Here is a 19,691-nt window from a genome sequence, read left to right on the forward strand (position 1 = left end):
TGCACATTAGTGCAGAAAAAGTTAAACCACCCTGTCTATGCTATTCAAACTACTCATTCCCTTTTAAGGCACGTTTGGGGTTTTTTTGTTTGTTGTGTTTTTTAAGAACAGGAGTTAAAGTGCCAGTGGTTACAAGCAGACTGGCAGACTAACATAAAAAGATAATCATTGTACAAGCAGCAATGTATTATTTGTAATTATTCCATGCCTAGACTGCTTCTACATTAATTAAAGCTATGGCTGTGCAAGTACATAGATGTAATTAAAGACTTCAGAAAACTTTCTCTGTTCTTTGGGGTTATTTTTTCTTCATGATACGGAGCACAAAATCTTACAAACCTAAAGAAGCTAAAAATCTGAATGTTTTAGATAAATATTTGGAAATTACAAAAAGAAAAAAAAACTGCTCAAAAAAGTTCACCTGAAATCTAATAAAATGCAAACTGCATATTTTCATCAGTTTGGGGAGAAAATAAAGCTTAGTAATAACAAACTGTACAGGTTTATGCTTCTAAATCTATGCATTACTGCAAATTGTTAGGTCAGACTTCCAAAATTATTTCATACATGCTTTTACTATAAACAAATGATAACATATTACATTTTACAAGTATAAAAACAGTTTGGCAGTAAAAGGACTACTGCAGTTAAACTACTGTTTGCTTCTATTAACTTAACTTTAAATAAAAAAATAATAAAATAAAATAAAAATAGCCTTAGGCCCAGACATAAAACTGTACACATCTGCATAAAAATAAATTGCTCTTTACATAATAAAAGTATGGCAATTTTCACACAACACGCTCACATAAACATACACACATGCACACACTCATTGGGACACATTTAAACAATAAAACAATAAAATCTAATAACCTGACATAAACGTGTTCCCTAGAATAAGATTTCTGATCCTTTTTTTAAAAAATATTAAAGAAATACAGTTTAAAAAATATTAAACACTTTAAGATTTAGAAACAGTTCTACGTCTACAAATGTCCAATGTTTTTGCCCCAGACCTGATTGGTGCATTGTTAAGAAAAATAAACTGTCAAAAATTGTCATTTTGTTTCATGGTTGTTTTTGATGAGTCCTGTTTCTTATGAAGTGCAATTGGTGTAAAGTCATCTCTTCTTCAGTTTCATAGTCCTGGCATGATGTATGCTATGTTGTCCAGCGTGCTTGACTGCAAAAAAATAAATAAATATATAGGTTAGATGTCATATTCAATGTCATAAATAATATATATATGATTTATGTGTGTATGTATGTATGTATGTATGTGTATATATATATATATATATATATATATATATATATATATATATACATATATGTGTGTAAACTCAATGTCCACTTTAATAGGAACACCTGTACACCTGCACATTCATGCAGTTATCTACTCAGCATATCATGTGGCAGCACAGTGCAATGCAAAAAAAAACAAAAAAACATGCAGATACAGGTCAAGAGCTTAATGGTAAATAATGCTCACATCAAACATCAGATTGAAGAAAACAAGTGATCTCTGTGACTTGGATCGTAGCAGGGATGTTGGTGCTAGATGGGATGGTTTGAGTATTTCAGAAACTGCTGATCTCCTGAGAGTTTCACAGACAATGATGGTTTACAATAAATAGTGTGAAAAACAAAAAACACTGAGTGAGCGACAGTTCTGTGGGTGGAAATGCCTTGTTGATTAGAGAGACTGTCCAGTTTCATTGAACCTGTGCCCATGATAGACTCAGATTACTGTTCTTGTCTGATTGGAATGGAACCCAGTGTGGTCTTCTGTTGTCGCAGCCGATCCACGTCATGCGTGCCGAGATGTTTTTTTGTTCACCACAGTTGTAAAGAGTGATTATATGAGTTACAAAATCATTCCTGGCAGCTCAAACCTAGTCTAGCCATTTTCATCTGACCTCTCTTATCAACAAGGCGTTTCCACCCACAGAAGTGCCACTAAATGTTTTTTGTTTCTCGTACAATTCTGTGTAAACTCTAGAGACTGTTGTGTGTGAAAATCCCAGGATATCAGCAGTTTATGAAATACTCAAACCAGCCTGTCTGGTACCAACATCCATGCCATGGTTAAAAGGGTTAAAAGCCACACTTTTTCTTCATTCTGTTGTTTGACATAAATATGAACTGAAGCTCTTGACCTGTATCTTCAGAATTTTTGCACTGTGCTGCTGCCATGTGATTGGCTGATTAGATAATTGTAAGAATGTGCAGTTGAAGAGTTGTTCCTCATAAAGTGGGCAGTGAGTGTGGTTGTGGGTGTGTGTACTTGTGTCCCACCAAGACGCTGCGGGGACAGCCATTAAGCTGAGGGACCTGAGCAGTGAGGCAGGTTAATGGACCGAGAGCACACAAAATTGAGTCTAGCAGGACAGAGAGACTGCCAGACACTGCTACCATTCCCTGCAAGAGAAGAGGACATGCCTTAGTTTGTTTAAGGATTATGCAGAGAGTAGGGCTGGAGTTCAAACATACAGGAAAATTGTATAGCTTTTTTTTTTTTTATTTAACATTTTTCCCAAAAAAAAAAAATTTATTTAATGATAATTTTCCACAAAATTTTGGTTTCAAAAGTACCAAAAAGCATTTTTTCCTTATTTAAAGACTAATATGATTAGTAAAAAACAAATATACATCTAATTATTGTTTAATAGTTGATTTTGAAACTTGTGTGTTGAATTTCTTTGTTTTTTTCCCATGTTTTCTGAACATGTTATAATAACCTTCACTCTTCTAGAAAGGCTTTCTACTACATTTTGGAAAGCCTGTGGGGATTTGCTTATTCAGCCACAAGAGCATTAATGAGGTCAGGCACTGATGTTGGACAAGGAGGCCTAGAGCACAGACTGCATTACATTTCATCCCAAAGGTGTTCAGTGGTGTTGAAGTCAGGGCTCTGGCAGGCCACCTGAGTTCTTCAACTCCAACCTTGGCAAAGCATGTCTTCATGCTTTGTGAACAGCAGCACTGTTATGCTGAAAAGTTTTGGCCCCTTAATTCCAGTGAAGGGAAATCTTTAATGCTACAGCATACAATGACATCCTATACAAAATTGTGTGCTTTCTAGTTTTGTGGCAACAGTTTGGGGAAGACCGATACATGGGGGTGATGATCAGGTGTCCACATACTTTTGCCCATATAGTGTACATTTTCTCATATATCTATGAGAGGAAATACTAATACCTAAACAAATTAGCAAAATGACTGATTTTCATTTGAACAAAGATAAATAGTTTCTCCTGTTGTCTTTTTTTTAAATCTTATATAAGTATTCTTGTCAAAGGTGTTAATAAATCTGGAGGGCACTGTATTAAATAATACAAATACTATAGAAAAGCAACATAAAATTCCAGAAGGTTCTAAGATACTGTTTTTTCTGTGCACTCACTTCTGTCTCTTGTAGCCTGTGTCCAATGAGAGAGAGGGACTCCCCAAGGAGCTGCAGATGGGCAGCAGCATCTATAGGGTCAACTTCTGGTACCCGGATGGTCAGAGAAGAGCGGCTTGGAGTGGTCAACCCCGCCCCCGTACCCACAACCTTACTGGAGCCTTAGAAAGAGGAGGAAATGGGGAGCAAATTGTTTTGTTTTGTTTTTGTTTTTTTAAATCACAAGCAACTTTTAGTTCAAGTGGAGTCATAACTGATATATAAACTCAGTACAGAAACAAGTCTTGGCTTGTTTTTGAAGCAAACTGTCTAAAGGTTATCATAGATCATAGATGGGAAAATCATAGAAATTAAGATTTTACTCTTGATTTTGTTCTCTGATAAGGAAGTCTTCTGTTTGACGGTAGTGGCATCAGCTTTAATTTGCTTATGCTGCAGATACTGAGCTTTCTGCTTCCAGACCTGCAGGCAGAGACAGGGGCAGAGTCAGGCAATCATTTCAACATTTATTTAATAACATTAATTAATCAGCTTGCAATTCTGAAGAAATAATAACAGAGAAGCAATTATATGTTTAAACACATATAATTGCAACCAAGCAGTAGAAACAGGTTACTGACCTGCTTGTCTTTTTCAGGTAAATGATTCCAAACATCTGCAAGCTTCTTACTCAGCTCCCCAAACACTGCAGAACCATGGGCATAGGATTAGTGATTACCTCTTGCACTGTATTTTTTACAAGTGGTGGTATTAATATAATGCATCCATGTACAGCAAATATCATCTCATTAGAATCAACAATTAAATTAAACTCTTTTTTTTTTTTAAACAACACAGCATAAATATGGCATAACAGTAATGTAATGAACGGCCTGTATGCGATTTAATGCAGCACCCACCAAGTCCAGGCTGTTCCGCATTTATATTGGCCCTGTACTCTTTACAGAACACCTGATAAGCTGTCGTACTCTTCTTCTTTTTCTGAAAGAAACAATGTGATCAGGGTGATTGACGGCTGCTGGTGTTTGAATGTGGCAAAAGTAGTCTAGAGTAGAAAAGTAGTCTAGTCAGAATCAGTAAAGTTTATAGCTGCAGTATGTAAATTCTTGTGAAAAGAATAACATTATTGGCAATGTTTCAAAGAGGATCGAATGTTTGCCCGTCTAAATATGTCAAAAAAGGCAACAATTTCCATGGGGTGTACTTATTTTTTTCACATGACTGTACACTCACTGAGCACTTTATTAGGCACACGACATTAATGCTGGGTAAAGCCTCCCTTTGCTCTCAGAACAGATGTTGGAAAGATTCCTTTGAGATTCTGGTCCATGTTGACATGATTGCAAAATGTGGAAGTGGTAGCTTGGTTAAGACGTTAGACTTCTGCTCGGAAGGTAATGAGTTCAAATCCCAGCACCACCAAGCTGCCACTGCTGGGCCCTTGAGCAAGGCCCTTAACCCTCAACTGCTCAGTTGTGTAAATGAGATAAATGTAAGTCACTCTGGATAAGGGCATCTGCCAAATGCCATAAATGTAAATGTAATGCATAATGTATCCTGCAGATTTTTCAGGTGCATTTTCATGCTGCAAATCTCCCGTTCTACCACATCCCAAAGGTGTTCTATTGGATTCAGATCTGGTGACTGGGAAGGTCATTGAAGAACACTGAACTTGTGGTCATGTTCATGAAACCAGTTTGAGACTTTTGCTTTGTGTCATGGTGCATTATCATGCTGGAAGTAGCCATTAGAAGATGGTAAATTGTGGCCATTAAGGGATGCACATAGTCAGCAACAATACTCAAATAGGCTGTGGTATTCAAGCAATGATTGATTGGTATTAATAGGCTCAAAGTGTACCAAGAAAACATTCTCCACACCATTACACCATCTCCACCAGCCTGAACTATTGACACAAGGCAGGTTATGTTCATGGATTCATGCTCTTGGTACCAAATTCTGACCCTATCATCCACGTGCCTCAGCAGAAATCAAGATTCATCAGAGCAGGCTTCATTTTCCACTTTTCAACTGTCCAGTTTTGGTGAGCCTGTGCCCACTGCAGCCTCAGCGTTCTGTTCTTGGCTGACAGATGCAGAACCTGACGTGGTCTTCTGCTGTTGTAGCTCATCCAACTCAAGGTTCGACATGTTGTGCATTCTGAGATTCTTTTCTGCTCACCACAATTGTACAGAACTGCCGCTCACTGGATGTTTTTTCTTCATAGCACACTGTTGTGCATGAAAATCCCAGGAGAGCAGCAGTTATATAAATACACATACAAACCCTTCCTGCGCCAACAATAGCGCCACAGTCAAAATCACTGAGATCACATTTTCCCCCATTCTAATGTGAACATTACCCAAAGCTGCTGGTCTATATCTGCATTTTTTATCCATTGCACTGCTGCCACACAATTGGCTGATTAGATAACTGCATGAATGAGTAGGTGTACAGGTGTTCCTAATAAAATTCTCAGTGAGATATATATATATAAATATAAACAGCAAGTCAACCCAAATAAATAACTTTAAGACAAATAAGGCTAGTTGTTTAATTACGATTAAATGCCACTGAACTGTATAAAAGGAGGATGTGCTGGTCTGTGCAGATGATGGCTGTAAACGGCAGTGCTAATGACAGATTTGATATTTATCATCACCTTGTCTTTATCATGCTTGTCCTTCTCCTTCTCCTCCTTCTTTTTCTTCTTCACCATTATCAGGTCAGCACCCTGATGATGATGATGCAAGGTGATCGCTGGAGCCATAGCATATGTCCCTAATGAGGTACTGTGATTGGACGAGCTGTGGGAATGGGAGTGACTTCTGGATGAGTCCCCTGTGAAAACAGAACAAAACAAACAGCCAGATAAAATTCAATTCAGTGTTGCTTAACAATACAGAAAGATTAAGCAACAAACATCAAATAAACAGAAAAGGTTTAACTATTTGATATTAACTCTTACCTTTAAATATTTTCTTTTCTGCATTTCCTCCTTTGTTGTGCTTCTTCTCTTTTGAGCTTTTATCCTTGTCCCTGTCCTTCTCTTTGTCCTTTTTCTTTTTGCTTTTTTTGCTTTTTTTCTTCTTTTTAGATGAAAGGTGTGTGTAGGAGTCGTCAATGATCAGTTCACCTGCCTCTAGCTCCGCTCCTGAGGATGAACAATCTCCTCCATGTGCCAAAGACCCACCATACTGTCCTAGAAGACAAATTGTTGCAAATCAAATATGCTACAGTAGCAGTGGATAGAGATGAGGTTGAAATAATTGGATTATTCCTTTAAGTATAAACCTGCTGAACAGTATCAGAAAAATCATACAGGAATTCATTAACACTCTGTCACTACAGTACTACGGTATGTACGGACAGTTACACAATAAGGGCTGATCCATCTACTATTCCTAAGCTGTGATAAAGAGATGAGCATAGACTTCTCCTACCCTCCACTTCTACTTCTTTCCCCACCATGGGCAGAGGCTCTCGGCTGTGCTGTTTCTTCTTTGGTGGCTTAGACGTTGTCAATCGGTCCCTGTCCTTCTCCTTCTTCAGCCCACTTTTTTTGATGCCAGAAGAGGAATGATGTCCCATGCTCCCTGAAGACGGATGTGCAGGGAAGGGGAATCCTTCAGTCGACTCTCCTCCTTCGTTCCTCTCCTTGGGCGAAAGGATGAGCTTCATTTTCAAGCCCTCACCATCTCGCAGTGTAAGCGGCTCACCCTTCCCTGCTCCGGAATGGAACAATGACGACTTGGAGGAAGACGAGGAGGAATGCTTCTTAGATGAACTTGGATGGCGGGAATGAGAGAAAGAGTGGGAGAAAGAGAGGCTACTCTTGGAGCCACCCTCACGCTTGCGATCTTTAGAGGAGGAATGTGAGGAGTGAGGAGGGTAAGAGGGTTTTTTGTGGAAGTTAGGGCCAGGCTCGGATCCTGTGGCCATCGGTGAGGTGATGGCCTGCAAGAGGCCCATAGCAGTATCTGCAGAGTGGGCTGGCTGCGAGGAGCATGAAGACGAGCGTGAAGGTGAGCGTTCTGAGGACTTGCGCTTCTTCTTATGAGGTGGCCCTGAGCCATGGTGGTCTGAGGAAAGATAGAATGAGTATTGTGACCTTATTATTATACAAACCTCTCTGACCATGTACCCACTGTCTTAGAGTAACCTGGATTAAACCAGTATTTCCCCCCTCATTTATTTCAGGTATTTATATGTTCAACATCAGTTTCTTAAACATGCTGTCTCTCAAACCAGTAAATTGTGTATTATTCTATTAATCCCTCAATTTTTTTTACTCTTCAAATATGCATAAAGTTTCTAGTCTTTTCTACATTTTAAGAGTCTGCTCATCTCTCTGATGCAGTCTCTACTCTATTACACTTACCTTTATAATGGTGCTCATCACCGGAGTGCTTCTTCTTCTTTTTGTGTAAATCTCCACCTGTCACTATCAACTCAGAGTCCTAATTATAAACAGAACAAACAAGAATCAATGGAATAACACAGAAGCAAAATCTTATGAGGGGAAAAAAATATTGTCTACTTTAATTACAAACTGCATCTACACTACTTTGTAAATGCCAAATGGAACAAGAAAGTCAAGATGAAACCAAGACTCATTCATCATCTCAAAAGGCACCTCTATCTAACTAACCTTACATCAATTTGGATGCATACAATTTGCATCCCTGAGACGTTAAACCGAGGTCCTGATTCTGTGGTCATTAAAAATCCCAGGACACTTAAAAGAGTAGGGGTATAACCCCGGTGTCCTCGCGAAATTCCCCCATTGGTCCTTCTCTATCATGGCCCTCTAATAATCCACATCTCTGAATTGGCTACATCACTCTCTCCTCTCTACTAATAGCTGGTGTGTGGTGGGTGATCTAGCGCACTATGACTTCCGTCGCATCATCCAGGTGGATGCTACACACACTAGTGGTCGTTGAGGAGATCCCACACCCCACATACTATGCAAAGCACTTTGTGTGTCTAGAAAAGTGCTATATAAATGTAACTGTAACTATACCGATTTTATAAAGTACCTACAACCCTACTGAGGTTACCAAAAACCTCATATTAGTAGCTTGTAATCAATGATGTACCGATATAAAGAACTACATTACATGCAGTGGCATCATGGTTTTTAAAAGACAAAGACAAGACCTTCCCAAACTACTCCTGGTTGACACGACTGGAAATAGTCCTCAAGATAATGTATACTGTTCCTCTCTCTACCTCCCTGCTGTTACATCACTGTTTCTCTATGAGGTTTTGCACACCTGTGCGGCTATTTCTTCCTCTTCTCTCAATAAATCTTTGTATGAGCGCTTTTTCTCCCTCTGACTGCGACCAGCCACCAGACCTGCCTCTCCTTCTATACTCGACATCTCTGAAAAGATAAGAGACAAATAAAAACAGAATTTAACAGTTTAACATTTTCCATTTCTCATCAGTTTTAATAATAAGGATTGGGGTGAGATAAGCATTTCTCACCCATTACACCTTTCCGTTTTATCTCTTCAAATTCCATATGCAGCTGTCAGTCACTGACTAGGTTTCAACAATCAGTCTGTTTGGACAGAAAAGAACAAACATAATTTGTGTACAGGAAACTTTAAAATGGCTCACAGTCTACCCAGTCGCTGCACTATTTGAATAGAAAAGTTGGGCACAGTCGCTTAGTGGTTATCACATTTGCCTCGCCCTCCGGCATCGAGGGTTTGAATCCCATGTCCGCTATGCGTGTGTGTATGTGTGTTAGTGGAGTTTGCACGGTCTCCCTGTGTTTCAGGGGTTTCTTCTTGGTACTCCGCTTTCCTCCAGAGTCCCCTACCTTGTGCCCTGAGTTCCCTGGGATAAGCTCCAGGCTCCACTGTGACCCTGTGTAGGATACGCAGTATGGAAAATGAATGGATGGAAGTTTGCAGTTGATCTTTCTGGGGAAATCTGAAAGATTCTTGGTAGAATTCAGCACACAAAAAAGGCACCAAAATGTTGCTCACAAGACTAGAGCCATGATCCACCCTAAGAATCAATGATGGAGATGTTATGTAAATGAGAATGGTGGCAATTATTCCAAAAGCTGTAAGCAGACAAGGGGCCCAGGGGAATCTTGGAAAATAAAAAAACTTCCTCAAGAGAACAAACTGGTGCCACTGGCCTTTTTTCTACAAAGTGTATATACTTATGTTAACAAAAGTGCGTTTTAAAATTCCTACTTATTTTCAAGCTCTAGCAGTTTGAGTTACATATAAGTGTAATATTCGTGGTGTGTGTAGGGGAAATTAGGTGGGACAAAAAAACTTCACACTTAAAGATCTGGCAAAGGGGTTTTTCCCCGAGTCCATGTCTGCTGTACAATAACAGTATACCACTGTAACTTCGCTAATTCAGGAAATTAATACCAAGAGAGTGCTGCCACTGTATGTGTCAGATGAACATGGACATGGCGGAGACGGTGAGAAAGGTAATAATACTGCTGTATGTTTTCTGTTGTTGTTTTTTTTGTTTTTATCGCGCTGTGAAAATCGCCTGACGTTTTGCGTCTCATCACCCGGAAGCCGTTTCCGCTAAAATTAAAAGTCAAGCTGATGTTCGTCGTTAATCGAGTGGCCATTTCCCGCCTCCTTTCGAAAGGATACACAAACACACCCCCTTGGCTCCTCCGGGGTCCGACTCTCCCTTGTCTGAAGTGCACGAAATCCGACAGCCCGGGATGGGCTACAGATAGCCGGCTGTATTACCGACGACAGCCCCTGGTTTCCGCTTCATATAGGCCGAAAAAACGTTAGGATTCAGTAAGCGACCACTAAGCCGTGCATTTTACCTCTTTACCACAGCGCCTAAACATTTACGCCAAGCACAAGGGTATTATGAGAAGCAGAAATGTGACCGAGGTGGAAATAAATGCTAAATTACCTTTGCTGATGGCCGGGTTTAAACGGCGCCAGCCGCCATCTTTGATTTGAGTCCACAACAAAGCGGGAGCTGAGAGGAGGGTCTACAGTGAAGTCTGACAGGAAAACAAGCACTCACACATGCTCACCTTCAGGCTGTGCGTTCATGACATGCTATTGTACAGTGCTACTATATTTCCTTATAAAATACATGAAAAGAATAAACTATGAACAAATATTTGGACATAATTTTTTTTTATTGTCATCGTCTGATACATGTTCAACATCAAACAAAAAAGGTTTACCGTGAACAATAATGACTGAACAGATATACAGACAATGCAAAACAAAAAGATCTATTTAAAAAGATTGATAATGTATTTGAAGGCCATTGATTTAGTCATACACTTTGCACAGCTCACCAAATGATTAAAATTATACAACGTGTGTCATGTGTAAATAAATATCTCAGGTACTGCCCCCCCCAATCCAACCTTCTGTTAGCCTCCATGTCTGTTCTTCTCTACCTGTTTCCCATATTCTGCATTTGTATACTTAGAGATGTGAAGCTGGCCAGTAAGTCAGTCACCTCATCCACCTGTGTGTAGTACAGAAAAACAAGCACAGTTACATAAAATCAGCTTTTAAAAAATAAATAAATAATTCTGCAACAGAGTGCATTGAGATAATTCACTCTAATAAACTAATATCACCCATTCTGTTATCAGGCCTTAATGAGAACATTCAAAATATTAATAAAAATGACTAGTCAAGCTATACATTGAAATAATGGATTGGAATGGAAATCCGTCTATGGTTTGCCACCTGCTCACATGTAAGCATTTAGTGTATTTGCTCGCAATGTACCAAATAAACTAATTCCTACCAAAAAAAAAACAGTTAAATTCAGTCACCCTCTTAATGGAAATGAGGAAGAAGGTGTTAGAAAAACTCTAGTGCAGTATTAATATGAAAGATTTTAAAGCGTGGAATTTCCCTTATTCTCCTGTGACAGATGTGATGAACCAAAGATATTATTAATGAAATGTGGACATGATCAGTGCTGATATAATCAAATAATTGCAAGACTTCAAATTTCTTCAAATATCTTTTGTCATTTTTTTTATTCCTTGAAGGCACAGTAGACAAAAACTGATCCCACAATTTCTATAGCAGTGGTTATTACCTGTTCTTTAGTGCGGGTGTGTTGTAGTTGGGTAGAAATATGCTCTAGCCTCTCTCGTTCCCCACTGTGTCCCATTACATTCAGGTATTCACGCAGCATCTGAATGATCTACAAGGAACACAGAATTTCGATAAAAGTGAAATAAATGGATGAATTATAGTTTAAACCATTTAAATGACTTTTGATTCCATGAGGAAGATTCATATAAAATTGAACTCCAAGTTATCACCATTTCATCATGGGTGATTATACATATCACAAATGTGTCTCTGATAGCTTAGTGGTTAAGGTTTTGTGTAAATGACTGTTAATGATGATTGTTAATAATGAATGTTAATGATGATTGTAGGTTCCACTCCCAAGCATGTCGAGACCTACTGTTGGGCCCTTGCCTTTTAATAATCTGCTCTATTCATTAAAACATAAATACGCTTTTAAATGAGAGTACACTACCCGTCAACCTATGGCGGTGCAATTACAGCTGCTTGGCCATGACATTTATGGCTATGCCTTGCTTAATGCCATGAGAGCCACTCTGGTGCTGTGCAGCAATTTATCTGAAATCTACACTCATCGATCACTTTATTAGGAACACTATACTAATACTGGGTAGGGCCTCCCTTTCCTCTCAAAACAGCTGCAGTTCTTTATGGTATCGAACCCACAAGATTTTGGAAACATTATGGATTTTTCAGGTGCACTTTTAACTGCGAATCTCCCTTTCTATCACACCCCAAAGCTGATCTATTGGATTCAGATCCGGTAACTGGGAAGGCCACTGAAGAACACTGAACTCATTGTTATGTTCATAAACCCAGTTTGAGATGACTCTTGCTTTGTGGTATGGTGCATTATCATACTGTATATAACCATTAGAAGATGGGTAAATTGTGGCCATGCAGGGATGCACATGGTCAGCTACAATATTCAAACAGGCTGTGGCAATCTAGTGATAACTGATTGGTATTAACAGGCACCAAAAAAAAAAAAAAAAAAAAAGAAAGAAAAAGCCATTCCCCACACCATTACACCACCTCCACCAGCCTGGACTGTTACCACAAGGCAGGTTGGGTCCATGGAGTCATGCTGTTGGTGCCAAATTCTGACCCTCCCATCTGTGTGCCTCAGCAGAAATAGAGATTCATTAGACCAGGCTGTTTTTCCAGTCTTCAACTGTCCATTTGTGGACAGGCTCACCCACTGCAGCCTCAGGTTTCTGTTCCTGGCTGACAGAAGTGGTAGCTGAATTGGTCTTCTGCTGTTGTAGCTCATCTGCCTCAAGGTTCGACATGTTATGCATTCAGAGATACTTTTGTGCTCACCAAAATTGTACAGAGTGGTTATGAGTTACTGTTGCCTTTTTGTCAGCATGAACCAGTCTGGCCATTCTCCGTTAACCTCCCTCATAAACAAGGCGTTTCCATCTGCAGAACTGCCACTCACTGGATGTTTTTTCTTTATTGCACCATCCTGAGTAAACTCTCGAGACTGTTCTCAGATCAGCAGTTATACAAATACTCAAACCAGCCCATCTGGCACCGACAACCATGGCAAATCACTAAGATCATATTTTTTCCCCACTTTCACACCCATTTTCTCTACTGGTGGTTAACATTACCAAAAGCTGCTGGCCCATATCTGCATTATTTTATACACTGCACTACTGAGTAGATAACTGCATGAATGAATGGTGTACCGGTGTTCCTAATAAAGTGCTCAGTGAGTGCATCTCACCTAAAACCAGCTAGAACTGTAGACCGGCTAAAAACAATAGATTTCTTATCATTAACTTTTCTTGCAAAGAATTAAATACCTATATAAAAATGCCAAACAGCAGTATGATTAACTGAGTGACTGGATCGATAGGGCCCAGGGCAGGTGCTAATAAAATGTGATCTTTGGAGCAGTGTATTAGCTTATTAAGACGTAATAACCTGAGTGACTTCCCCTCGTAAGGTTTCCAAGCTACGGGACTCTCCCTCCTGTAATATGTTGAGCTTCGAGCGGGCAAGATGTAGAGGAGTTCTTCCTGCACGGTCCAATGCATCTACACGAGCACCTAAAATACACTTGTAATGTTAGGACTTCCTTGGTCCTCTAGTGTGTGATTAATGAGGAAAATAGTTTGAGTTTGGGTACATGAAAAGCTTTAATCTGCTTGCTGTTCACATCAGTACCTTTTTAGCACAATTATATCTTACCTCCTCTCAATAAGGTAGTGATGACAGGCACATGGTTGGTACAGGCAGCTGTAGAGGCAATTTAAACCAGAATAAATTCAACTGCACACATTACATTAAGAGAATGCAGGGTTTGTACAAGTGTCTTAAATTAACACTCTTAATGACTTTAAAGTTTTCCTTCTTTCTTTTATTTTAGCAGAATTACCCAAGAGAACAGATTGTCAAACCATGGCAAAGGTCATGTGTGTGTGTTAGGCCTGGGTGGATCCCAGTGTTAATCAACAGCTTTCTTCTTGTCGGTGATCCCCCCATGAAAAAAAAAATCCAATTAACGTAAGCACTTTTTTTATTATTATTTTATGACATGTAATACAGGTCCTTCTTTAATTAAATAAGCACTTTCAAGCTGCTTGCAGGAACCTTGAGTATGTAAAACTATTTGCATTCAAAATGAAAGTCAGAAATACAAGTCTTATCCTCATGGTTGTAAATACTACTGACATTTTCAGTTGATTTTTCTCCATAGCCATTTTGAAAAAAAAATTGGTGGATGAAATTTCAGTCCATCCCTAATAAATATAATTAACCAATGTAAACAATACACATTTAATTGTATTTACGTGAAACATACAGTGATAGAATTCATTTCACATTAATGAACTCAACATTCTCTATTTATCTTGAGAGAAAGCATAGATGCAGCAAAGTGTATGTATCAAGCAGAAAAATGTATCTAGTTAAGAACACTGGGGGGAGGGGAGAGAAAAGAAAGAAATAAAAAAGAAAAAAAAAAGACTGCTTGTGTGTGATAGGGAAGAGTGGGGCCTTCTGTGGGGAACAGACCTGCACAAATGCTGGCATAATTTTGAGTGATAACTCAAATGCTCATGTACAGTGAGGGAAAAAGTATTTGATCCCCTGCTGATTTTGTACGTTTGCCCACTGACAAAGAAATGATCATTCTATAATTTTAATGGTAGGTTCATTTGAACAGTGAGAGACAGAACAACAACAAGAAATTCCAGAAAAACACATGTCAAAAATGTTATAAATTGATTTGCATTTTAATGAGGGGAATATATATTTGACCCCTCTGCAAAACATGACTTAGTACTTGGTGGCAAAACCCTTGTTGGCAATCACAGAGGTCAGACGTTTCTTGTAGTTGGCCACCAGGTTTGCACACATCTCAGGAGGGATTTTGTCCCACTCCACTTTGCAGATCTTCTCCAAGTCATTAAGGTTTCGAGGCTGACGTTTGGAAACTCGAACCTTCAGTTCCCTCCACAGATTTTCTATGGGATTAAGGTCTGGAGACCGGCTAGGCCACTCCAGGACCTTAATGTGCTTCTTCTTGAGCCACTCCTTTGTTGCCTTGGTCGTGTGTTTTGGGTCATTGTCATGCTGGAATACCCATCCACGACCCATTTTCAATGCCCTGGCTGAGGGAAGGAGGTTCTCACCCAAGATGTGACGGTACATGGCCCCGTCCATCGTCCCTTTGATGTGGTGAAGTTGTCCTGTCCCTTTAGCAGAAAAACACCCCCAAAGCATAATGTTTCCACCTCCATGTTTGACGGTGGGGATGGTGTTCTTGGGGTCATAGGCAGCATTCCTCCTCCTCCAAACACGGCAAGTTGAGTTGATGCCAAAGAGCTCCATTTTGGTCTCATCTGACCACAACACTTTCACCCAGTTGTCCTCTGAATCATTCAGATGTTCATTGGCAAACTTCAGACGGGCATGTATATGTGCTTTCTTGAGCAGGGGGACCTTGCGGGCGCTGCAGGATTTCAGTCCTTCACGGTGTAGTGTGTTACCAATTGTTTTCTTGGTGACTATGGTCCCAGCTGCCTTGAGATCATTGACGAGATCCTCCGGTGTAGTTCTGGGCTGATTCCTCACTGTTCTCATGATCATTGCAACTCCACAAGGTGAGATCTTGCATGGAGCCCCAGGCCAAGGGAGATTGACAGTTCTTTTGTGTTTCTTCCATTTGCAAATAATCGCACCAACTGTTGTCACCTTCTCACCAAGCTGATTGGCAGTGGTCTTGTAGCCCATTCCAGACTTGTGTAGGTCTACAATCTTGTCCCTGACATCCTTGGAGAGCTCTTTGGTCTTGGCCATGGTGGAGAGTTTGGAATCTGATTGATTGATTGCTTCTGTGGACAGGTGTCTTTTATACAGGTAACAAGCTGAGATTAGGAGCACTCCCTTTAAGAGTGTGCTCCTAATCTCTGCTCGTTACCTGTATAAAAGACACCTGGGAGCCAGAAATCTTTCGGATTGAGAGGGGGTCAGATACTTATTTCCCTCATTAAAATGCAAATCAATTTATAACATTTTTGACATGCGTTTTTCTGGATTTTCTTGTTGTTATTCTGTCTCTCACTGTTCAAATAAACCTACCATTAAAATTATAGACTGATCATTTCTTTGTCAGTGGGCAAACGAACAAAATCAGCAGGGGATCAAATACTTCTTTCCCTCACTGTAGAGCTGCAACAACTAATCGATAAAATCAATAATAACCTATTATGGAAAATCGTCAACGAATCGCATTATCGATTAGTTGGTCTGCGCCCGGCACGTGGTACATTTACTCATTACATTACTTCTGTTCCAAAAAAAAATAAGGTACTATACAATTACACTATGTACTATGTACTCTAGTGTATGAATTTTAGAAAGGTCTCAAATGGAATATCATCACAAATGGAACAGTAGCGTTTTTTTACTAACCGGAACTATAAGCCTTTTCCCAGTCGACGGCGCATGACGTCATATGCACGTAATGCGATGCCACTAACTTTAGAAGATACCCAGAGTCAACAACAAGTAAATCAGTTTACTGTTATTTAATGTTACCTTTTATTCCCAACATGACCTCAGTCACCATCAGATGGAGATGTAATCATCAAGTGACAGTGGAAAAAGTGTGTGACCTCCAAGTCCTCTAAGGCAGGGGTGCATTTTATATTAAATACAGTCTAGAAAGATTGTAACCTGCAAACTTTACAAAGCGGAGTTTGTGTAGCATGGAAGCATGATAGTGATGCACAAGCACAAACTTATGTTTATATCCAAAATGCTTCACTGTGTGCAAGGGGCTAGTGAAACTGCTGTAAGTTGCTTAAAAGTTTTAGTTTCATTCAAGTTTATTGTCATTATATGCTGTATTTGCGCATGTGCAGTGTAATTTCTGTCGTTTATTATAACATGAGTGATCTATTAATAACAAGGCCACGTTGCTCCTCACTTGCAATGTCGACATGCTGATAAACAGTGGGAGCACAAGTAAGATCTGTAATGTCAAATTCAAATGGTATGATCAAAGTAATCACAAGTAAAACTATGCCTCAAGGCAGTGAGTAACAGAAACCACAAGGTGCAGTGAAAGTGAGATTTTATTATTAAGACTGTAGTTTAATTATCAGTGCATATAGTTATTTATATAAAATAAACTAATGTATAAGTATTTATAACCGTTTGTCCAATATTATTTATTTATATATATATATATATATATATATATATATATATATATATATATATATATATATACACACACAAAAAAAATTTGGAGACAAGACTGAAATGTTTCTCATGATCTTAAAAACCAACATTAATCTCTTTCATTAGAAAACTAACAATTTATTTATTTAAAAATAAATACATAAATGAATTTGGTAATGGATGACTTGGAGTGAAATATTCCGAAGTGCAGCCAATAATTTTCCAGTATAGGTGGGAACTCCTTCAATACTGTTTAAAAAGCATCTCGGGGAGATGAGAAATTGCTTGAGAAAATGCCAAGAATACATTTCTGAAAATTCTAGACAACAAGCGGGTCTAATTTGAAGATGCTAAAATACTAAATTATTTTGATTTATTTTGGATATTTTATCACAACATAATTCCCATAGTTCCATTTGTGTTATTCCAGAGTTTTGATAACTTTGTTATTATTCTAAAATGTGGAAAAATAAAATAAAGAATGAATGTGTCTAAACTTTTGACCAGTAGTGTGTGTGTAATTATATATATATTATATAAAATTGGACAAAGAGTTGTATTAATGTAATGTTTTAGTCTGAAGATTATATTTGTAACACTCAGTTTGTGGATTTTATTTTAAATCATTTTTTTTTATGGTACTGAAAGACTGCCCCCATCCGATTAATCAAATAAAATAATCGACTGACTAATCAATTATGAAAATAATCGTTAGTTGCAGCCCTAATCCAATGTTAAAATGAAGCACAAATTTGTGAAGATTTGCAGGTCCAAATACCCAAGTTTATCAGTATGGGACTCCCTTACCAAGATGAAGAGGAGTGTTCCCAAGGCTGTCTCTCTGGTTTGGATCGGCACCGTGGCTTAGCAATAGCTGAACTATATTGATACAGATAGCAGAGCAGGAAAACATACAAAGGAAGATCAACAATATTGTAGTGAATGCTGTAATGAGCGCAGAATTTAACCTTGATGAGTATTTGAAGACCGTCTCTCAAGCAGCCAGTGGCTTACCAATACTCTCATTGCCATTGCAGGAGGAGAAATGTAAAGCAGTTCTTCCTTTGTCATCTGCAGCACAGGGGTCAATGCCATCCTGCAATAACCTACGAACTAAAAAGAAACCCAAATTCAAATGTGCTTCATATTTTTTAAAGGGTTGATGACGGGTGGGTTTGTATTGGCTGTACTTCCTACCCGTGTCAATGTCATTGCCATTGGCTGCTTCTCTGAACCTCTTCACGGCTGAAAGAAGAGCAGATGGGGTTAAAGGACACAATAATAGGACTACTGTGCTGGAGATACACATCAGTGGTTAGGCAAAGATGTTTTGCATAATCAACAGGGCTTCTCTAATAGGGCTGCATCTTATAGCAGCCTGTTCCAGTACAGAAAGCAAATCGCACACCATTTAGTACAGAAGCTACTGTATCAAAAGAAAATTAGTAATGCAACCCAGATAAGTCTTTCCTATTAAATCTCTTACAATGTAGATCATTACAGTATCCCAAACCTTACCGTAAAGGTCTTTGCCTATAGGTCCCAGGTTTCTCCGGACTCTCCCCAGTCTCCTGGTTCTGCTCACCGTCATTTTGCCTCCTGACGGTTCGGCCTGAAGTAAAGCGCCCGGACTCCATAGAGTGTGCAGGTAGCGGAGGCTTTTCTCCGCAGACTGGCTGCTTCGGTGGAGCTTCAGGGCGCTCAAGGTGTCAATACCCGAGAAGCCAAACGAAGAAGCAGCTCCCACGGCTGCCCCATCCTCCCTTTTTTCTCCCTTCACTTCTTTCACCGTGTTTTTCACCGTGTTTTTCACCGTGTTTCTCACCGTGTACTCGCCTTCACAGCTGGACTGATCGTCGTCAGACACCTCCATATTCACCGAGTCATTTAACACACACAAGTTTGTTTCCCTGCATTACGCAAACTAACACTAGCGCATGCACATATGCACACAGTCTATTCAGTTCGGTAGTCGAGCTGAGAAACAAAACCTGCTCCGGTGCCTGAGAATCTGCTTAGGAACTACATTACTTGTTCCGCTTCTCAACATAGAAACAAATCAGTTACATTTCCAGTAGACATGTTAATCAACCAGTCTTTAGCGCGTTACAGAGCCAAAATGTCGTCTGTTTCGTGTTAGAGCTTCACCCAAGTAAGAAACACGCTGATTGCTCAAGCGTTGAATCAGCAGAGCCAATCAAATTGGTCGTTGGTATTATTTTAGCCAATCACAATGTTGTAGTCTTAGAGGAAGCACTACGGTTTCAGAGAAACGTTGGTTGCAGTTTTTAGCGTTGTTAAAATATTAACATATTATACAAAAATGTACCTACCGCACAATTATTAAATAAATAAACATTTTAAAAAATAGATATTATTTGATTAAATATTTTTGTGAATGTACTATCGAGTTATACTCGATAGTTTCAATCAATCCATTGGCACAGCTCGACAGCTTTTGTTCATAGATACATTTCCTATAGCTGTAGAAGTGTCAA

The 19,691-nt window shown here is 39.2% G+C and overlaps 2 protein-coding genes across 5 annotated transcripts; both read right to left on the reverse strand.

The window, feature by feature from the left end:
* Window positions 1–556: 556 nt before the first annotated feature.
* Window positions 557–10,420, reverse strand: hmgxb4a (HMG box domain containing 4a). 4 transcript variants are annotated; one of them, XM_047149804.2, is made up of 14 exons: window positions 10,328–10,420; window positions 10,061–10,174; window positions 8,903–8,978; window positions 8,689–8,798; window positions 7,791–7,869; window positions 6,853–7,491; window positions 6,378–6,611; window positions 6,072–6,250; window positions 4,309–4,390; window positions 4,030–4,094; window positions 3,772–3,871; window positions 3,410–3,570; window positions 2,302–2,424; window positions 557–1,186 (listed from the first exon to the last, which is right to left on the reverse strand). In XM_047149804.2, the coding sequence occupies exons 3-14, from the start codon at window positions 8,937–8,939 to the stop codon at window positions 1,142–1,144; spliced, it is 1,854 nt and encodes a 617-aa protein (XP_047005760.1). In that variant the 5' UTR covers window positions 8,940–8,978; window positions 10,061–10,174; window positions 10,328–10,420; the 3' UTR covers window positions 557–1,141. The 4 variants fall into 4 exon arrangements, with proteins under 4 accessions (XP_047005760.1, XP_047005765.1, XP_017347124.1 ...); XM_047149809.2 differs by having other exon boundaries at window positions 9,243–10,174; XM_017491635.3 differs by lacking the exon at window positions 10,061–10,174 and having other exon boundaries at window positions 10,328–10,416.
* A 123-nt stretch (window positions 10,421–10,543) lies between these two features.
* Window positions 10,544–19,359, reverse strand: ankrd54 (ankyrin repeat domain 54). Its single transcript, XM_017491690.2, has 8 exons — window positions 18,712–19,359; window positions 18,391–18,438; window positions 18,208–18,306; window positions 18,001–18,072; window positions 13,693–13,740; window positions 13,426–13,550; window positions 11,492–11,599; window positions 10,544–10,903 (listed from the first exon to the last, which is right to left on the reverse strand). Exons 1-8 carry the CDS (start codon window positions 19,064–19,066, stop codon window positions 10,829–10,831), a joined length of 930 nt encoding a protein of 309 aa, XP_017347179.1. The 5' UTR covers window positions 19,067–19,359; the 3' UTR covers window positions 10,544–10,828.
* Window positions 19,360–19,691: the final 332 nt, after the last annotated feature.

Source organism: Ictalurus punctatus, chromosome 2 (genome assembly GCF_001660625.3).
Source record: "Ictalurus punctatus breed USDA103 chromosome 2, Coco_2.0, whole genome shotgun sequence".
In the NCBI taxonomy this organism is placed as follows: domain Eukaryota; kingdom Metazoa; phylum Chordata; class Actinopteri; order Siluriformes; family Ictaluridae; genus Ictalurus; species Ictalurus punctatus.

Coding starts and splice junctions, on each gene's coding strand:
- hmgxb4a (XM_047149804.2), bottom strand. CDS start 8,939: ATGGAATTTGAAGAGATAAAACGGAAAGGTGTAATGG. Junction 4,391..6,071: donor ACAAGCATGATAAAGACAAG/GTGATGATAAAT, acceptor TGTTTCTTTCAG/AAAAAGAAGAAGAGTACGAC. Junction 3,872..4,029: donor TACCTGAAAAAGACAAGCAG/GTCAGTAACCTG, acceptor CTCTGCCTGCAG/GTCTGGAAGCAGAAAGCTCA.
- ankrd54 (XM_017491690.2), bottom strand. CDS start 19,066: ATGGAGGTGTCTGACGACGATCAGTCCAGCTGTGAAGGCGAGTACACG. Junction 13,741..18,000: donor GAACACTCCTCTTCATCTTG/GTAAGGGAGTCC, acceptor TTGCCTCTACAG/CTGCCTGTACCAACCATGTG. Junction 13,551..13,692: donor CACTACCTTATTGAGAGGAG/GTAAGATATAAT, acceptor AGTGTATTTTAG/GTGCTCGTGTAGATGCATTG.